Raw genomic sequence first — 6,699 nt, 5'->3', positions numbered from 1 at the left:
GCATGTCTACCCCCACACCCCTACCCCTCCCTGTTCCCCAGATAGCTACTGCTCTTTGTTTTGAGCAGGTGGCATTCAGGGGCCCCATGGCCTCATTAGGAGTGAATGACAACAAGTGCTCTGGGGCAATTTGCAAAAGCATTATGCAAATAAGCATTTTTCCCTGTTTGCTGACAGAAAAGACTGTTTGGCTCCTCTGTCCTTTGAATTTCTGACCACATTTGCTTAGTCTGATTCCTATTGAAACAGTAGTATCGTTACCATAATGCTCATGTCCATACATACCACAGTCAGCTGACTCAAATGTAAAGCTCCTGGGAGTCTTACCCTGGAACTGGAAGGCTCTTGAGTCGCTGTGGAAGCCCTGGACCTGAGAAACTCCATCAAATCCCTCTTCAAGCGTGAAGTCATCCAAAACACTGATGCGAAGAGCAGGATCAATCCCAAAACCTAAAACTTATTTACAGAGACACAAACACAATATTGTGGGTACACTAATATCAATAGTCAGTCAATCAGCAATTCCAGAATGATTACCGGAGAGATGCGCATGTAATCTATAAGTTCCCTAAATGATGAAGATGATACCAGTCGAATTTACGATAATTCACGACGAATAAGGGACATTTTCATCATCACACGCAGTGTGCAACAGTAGTGTTAAACTGAGAGACGGTATAGCTATGCAATATGATTTTTTCTGTAGGCTATCAATTCTTCAAAATGCTGTAGGCTACCAATTGCATTTGTGTCCTAGCCTACCTGATGAGACGCAAAATAAACTGAAGACAAGAAATTCCAGTAATAATCCCATGGTGAATATAAAAATTAGTCCATGTTTTGTCCACTTCAAAGAGGCAGTGGTTCAATCACATGCGAACGATATCACAGCAGCGTAGTTAGAAATCCTAATTCTTGAAAACCCGCATCATCAGAACTTGGACGCCCAGTTTGACATAACAGGTCTCATAACATAACAGGTCTGGTGAAGATCTTATTCCATGTATCCAGATCTTATTCCATGAATCCGTCCTGCGCCCGGTCGCGCGTAACACAGGTGAAGACGGAGGATGTGACAAAGATCCGTCAGCTTGAGAAACGCTACTATGAAGCACAGCGCAGTGGACTGGAGAGGGTACCCTGTTTTCAGGGCTGGGAATCAGGGAGTGGGAGGCAGACGGACCGATTTAGCCCCCTTGTGGCCTTGGTTGAGACAATACCCGATCCAGAACGCACTGCTTCTGTTGGTTCACTGCTGGTAGTAGGGTGGTAGTAGGGTGGTCTATGGAATTGAACGGCAATGCAGGTGATTGGAGCCCAACACGGGGTTATTGATTATCAATTTACCATATTGAGTTCTTCAGAAAAAGGCAAACTTTCACCGATATTTCAGTATTCAAGTAGACCAGCCTGTTCAATAGACTATGCCTCAATTTCCACACTCACTTATCTTTCATGGATTTACCTACTATGAATCAGAAAAGTCATGTTATGAATATGAAGGCATTAGGGCTCAAGCAGGGACCAATTTCAATTTGAAATAGAACACTTTTGTGCCACCCCTCCCCCCCCACACACACACACACACACACACACCACTAAAAAGCTGAATAGACACTGTATTTGTTATTGTACACCATTTTTCAGAACCATAACAAACTGACTGCCAGAAGGACGACAACACAAGCCTTTTTATAAACACTCAGCTCTGAGGCAATCTCAGCCCTACAACATACTCTGTCCAAACCCAGTGTTCTGTTGTCCATGGGGCGTGTCAAGCTGGGCTGACAAGTACAGGATAGTGTTATCTAAGCGTCATATCATAGAAATAGCAATGTCGTTGACAGACAATGATACGTTACTACATGAAGAAACAATGCAAAATACTCATATACCCCTATCTCAATCCTCCTGCATATTCATTCTAGAGAGACTAGGCCGACTAGTCGATAGATTCACAGACAGTCCAGATTACAGTGGGCATCTTTTGTCAATAAAGCTCAGTTGATCTGTCTCTGCAACGGTGCCAGAAAACCACATCTCATGTGTAAAAGCTGGCCTTCAACTCTCCATCCATTATTAATAATACATAACATTTACTTCTGTATCCGGGCACAGGAAATGTAATTACTTTGTATAGCACACAAGTTGTCATTTCATAAAGTGCCGTGCCATCAGGAAGAATAAAGATATTATAATTTGTGGACACCCAAGGATAAAAACGTGCAAACAGACTCTTATGACGAGGACAGGGAGATCTTTCTGTGGTTCTGTATGTACAGTAATCAGGGGCGAGTATAACCACGCTCCTGGAACCTCATTTACCTCCATCTGCATCTCATGGACTTGCCATGCTAATGTTATAGCAGTCAGGTTGATGACAGGCATCTATACCGGGTTGTGAGTGGACATTATCTGGTGAAAATGGCCGCTCTGTTCCTGAAGCTCATTTAGGGGGATTTGTTGCATGGTAGCAGGTCACACTGACCTTGTTATTTTTCAGTAATACTGACAAAGAATTATATCAGACAGAATGGTAGGTGGTTATGAAATCCCATTTAATTTGAGTGTTTTCAAGTGGTACATTCATTGATGGCTTGACATTTTTATTGTATTGAAACTCAGTGGGAGATGTCTGCTTCTGCTTCTAGTGTTGTCAGGATTACTGTGAGGCAAGGAGGCTTTTGTTCAGGCGGTGATGATGGACGCCTCACCTACCTCTCGCTGGGGCTTGACAGTTTACAAGACACAGCCACAAACCTTCCTTGGTGACAGATCCCCTCGGGTGGTGCGTGCGGCTCTGTACATCTGAAGACAACAATTTTGTCATTCGCCCCAAGGACTCGAACAAAATCCTCATTTGTCCTGAGCAAGAGCGGTGGAATTTGTTTGCCTGGAAAGAAGGAAACAGAATAGTTTGGATCAGACTTAACTGATTTCAAACCTTAAGAGTTGCCGGTGTAAAATGGTCCATAGTGTTTATGGGTTGGGGATTTCCAACCATTGTCTTATACTTTGGGTAGTGAGTGATACCATTTGTCTTGTCACCTGCAAACTGCAGAATTAGCTCACAATAAAGTTCAATGGTTGGTGTGATAAAGACAGACAGACAGACAGACAGACAGACAGACAGACAGACAGACAGACAGACAGACAGACAGACAGACAGACAGACAGATAGATAGATAGATTAGACTATTCACAATAATACCTAATAATACTGTAGCTGCTGGCTAATTCACAATAGTGCCTAACAATATCTAAATAATAATAATAATAATATTAATAATAATAATAACTGTCCTGACAAGAAACAAATGGCACAGAGCCAAGTCATCCTAGCTCCCTCCCAGCTGGCTCAGGCCCATAGCGTCCAGCCAATCAGGGGCTTGAACAGTCTGATGGCGGTTGGTAGGAAGAACCAATGGGAGCGCTCCGTAGAGCACTGTGGCAGGATCACTCTGCCACTGAAGGTGCTTCTCTGCCTCTGTCTAACAGAGTGTCATGTAAAGGGTGGAGACGTTGTCCGTGATGACCCTTGGTTTGGCCACCATTATTCCCTCTGTCTCTACAGTCATTGGCTGAGCCCGAGTACAGAGCCCGCCCTCCCGATCAGCTTGTCCATCCTGTTCACGCCCGCTGGTTTGATCCTGCTACTCCAGCACAAAACCACAAAGAATAAGTCACTCGCAACCACAGACTGGTAGCACATGTTGAGCATTGTTCTACACGCATCAAAAGACCTACGCCTCCTCAGGATGTAGGGTCAACATGGTCCCTTCTACAAGATGGCCTCAGTGTTTCCTGACCATTCCAGCCTGATGTCCAGGTGCTATACGACTGGACAATTTCGACATCAACGCCCCTGAATGGAAACTGGGGTCAGCGGAGCCTTCTTCTTCCTGAAGTCAACCACCAGCTCCTTGGTCCTCCCCACGATGAACTTCAGGTCTCCACAAGGCCTCCTGTCCTCCTCTCACACATCCAGTAGCAGTTGAGTTGTGTACGAAGTCCGAAGAGTAGAGTGTGAACAGGAAAGGAGACAGGACAGTCCCTTGAGGGAATCCAGTGTCGCCGATCACTCTGACACACAATCCCGAAGCTTTACATAATCCAGTCCCCAAGGAGAGCTTCCACTTCCATTGACAGCAGCTTACCTCCCATGATCGGGGGCAGAACGGTGTCGAAGACACTGACGAATTCAAAGAAGGTGATCCTCACAGCGGTGATAGCAGCCTTGTCGGGATGCGAGTGGGCCCTGGGTAGCAAGTAGACGAAGGCATCGTCCACTCCTAAGTCAGCCTGGTAGGCAGACTGCAGCAGGTCCATGTCCTTCTCCTCTGTGGATCTTAGGTGAGGAAGGCCAGATAGCGGATCTGGGCCATATACAAGCCAGATCTGGCCCTTGTGGCTTAGTTCCGGCCCATATATGGCCCAGAATCATTACACATCCGCTTGCTATCGGGGAGGCAAGCCCCTCCAAGGTCTTCATGACATGAGATTTTAATGGCGGTCACTGGGACCAGGGATGATGGTTTCCACAGCTCCGGGACCCTTCCCAGTTTCAGACAGAGGCTGCGGAGGTCGGCGAGGGGTTCTCCCAGCTGGTCAGCGCAGATCTCGAGCGCCCTTGGGATGACGCCGTCAGGTCTTGCCGCCTTGAGGGGGCGGATGTACAGGGGTGCGCTGCAGGGATTGGGTGGCATTCAAATCAAATCAACTATATTTGTGTAGCGCATTTCATACACAGAGGCAACACAATGCGCTTTACAGAGAGCAATGGGAGGGTGGGCAAAGGTCCCACCCCTACATATTCCAGAGGGAAGCAAAAAAACAGTTTCACCCGGGGGTCAGAAAAGTGAGCTGTAAAAATTCTTCCCTGACCTCTCTCAACGAGACGATGGAGCAAGCTCCTGGAAAATGTTTGTCTATTGGCTAAGAACATATACAGAGCAATAAACATGGGCTAGATACTTCATAAGAGAGACATGACTAACAGGAGAGTGCACAAATAGTTACAGAGAAGTTGCCTACATGGTCGGCCATTATGTGTTAGCTATCCCTGTAGTCACTAATAGGATATTTGAGTGAATCATTTAACAAAGCACAGTAAGCACTTAGCAGAACAGGCTCATAGAGAATGCCGCAAGGCAGGTAGGCCTAGGCTACTGTAGGTCAAAGATCGGGGAGGTGTTTGGGCCGGCGACCCTGCGTCAAAACCTGTTGAAGAACATATTGAGCTCATCGACCCAGGCTTGACTCTCCACCGCGGTCTGGTTAGTCTGTTTGTTACCAGTAAATGGTAAATGGTAAATGGACTGCACTTATATAGCGCTTTTCCACCTTAGCGGCACTCAAAGCGCTTTACAATGGCCTCTCATTCACCCATTCACACAGTAGCTGCCATGCAAGGTGCTAACCTGCTCATTGGGAGCAATTTTTGGGGTTAGGCGTCTTGCTCAAGGACACTTCGACATGTGGACAGTCGGAGCTGGGATTCAAACCACTGACCCTTCGATCACTGAACGACCCGCTCTACCAACTGAGCTACAGCCGCCCCAGTGATCACTCTCAGGCCGTACCACGCCTCCTTCACACTATTCTACTACAGCTTGTCCTCTAACGTCCTCTTGAAAATTGTTCTTGTTTTTTGAATGCAAAAAGGTTCAAATGCAAAAATGTGTTATTTCAAAATGATGTACAAAATAATGCACGCAGCAAATTACCAATGCAATCAACCACAAGTTGATCAGGAATCACCTTTCATCACGTCTGTGATTGGACTGAAGCAAAAATCAGATTCAATTCTCTCAGCGCCATCTAGTGAGCATTTCTGGGAATCACAGTTTTTACAAACACGTGTAGTACTGAATTAGAACAGATGGTGTCGCCATTGTAGCACAACAGGGGTTGCTAGGAGCCCGACACTAAGGAAGTCATTTCATTTTCATTTATTTTCATTTTAAGTATTTATTGATGGATTAAAACCCACAAAAAGAATCCAAATGATAACATGAGAAAGTGTAAATACTTATTTACGTCATGGTCCTGGAGCTGTTAAGACATAAGTCCAGAATTCAGAATAATTTCCCCTAAAATTCATCCACCAAAATGCAATTTATTTTCAGGACTTATTCAACAGACAAAAGCATTCTAGCATAGATGTGATGTTCCCAAGCATATTCTACTGTATATTACTTCCTCACAAAATATTCTTTAGGTTTGGAAAATATGTGAATAAATACGGTAAACTAATTAATACATGCATTAAACATACAGAAACATAAGGTACAGTTGGAGTAGTGCAAAGTCTATAAAGAGTATTAGTTATCATGTTCTGCGTATGGCTGCAGTGCTGGATCATTATGCTGATGAATGCCGGTGAGGACAGACGCGACAGTCCTGTCCCTCTCCCCGAGAAAGGTGGCGATCGACCCATGGTCTGATATGGGGCTAGTCTACGGCAAACAGACTCAGAGGGACATCCGAGGGCATGTTTTGGCCAGTTGAAGTAGCTGCTTTTACTGTTCACTGCAAGCGCAAACATCTGTGACTCATCCACTTTTGAGATATGTAATTTATCATCACTCATCTGAAGGCCTTTGAAGAAAAACATGTTTACCAAAGACAAAATATGCATTCTACAAAACTTCTCTTGTGGTTTCTGGATATTTACTGTGAGTGACTCAGTACACAACT

The 6,699-nt window shown here is 45.1% G+C and overlaps 1 protein-coding gene across 1 annotated transcript in view; it reads right to left on the bottom strand.

Annotated features, from left to right (window-relative positions):
- nell2a (neural EGFL like 2a) overlaps window positions 1–814 on the bottom strand; it is a gene marked incomplete at its 5' end in the record, with an annotated part of 95,289 nt that extends 94,475 nt beyond the window's left edge. Inside the window, 2 exons of the mRNA XM_084451195.1 lie at window positions 328–456; window positions 763–814. Of these exons, the coding sequence (XP_084307321.1) occupies window positions 328–456; window positions 763–814 (181 nt within the window). The remainder of the gene's footprint in view (window positions 1–327; window positions 457–762) is intronic.
- Between the last annotated feature and the right edge of the window lie 5,885 nt (window positions 815–6,699).

The sequence above is a fragment of the Borostomias antarcticus genome (genome assembly GCF_949987555.1).
Source record: "Borostomias antarcticus genome assembly, chromosome: 16".
Classification (NCBI taxonomy): domain Eukaryota; kingdom Metazoa; phylum Chordata; class Actinopteri; order Stomiiformes; family Stomiidae; genus Borostomias; species Borostomias antarcticus.
Note: the sequence above shows the minus strand (reverse complement) of the source record. Positions and strands in the feature narration are given on the sequence as shown.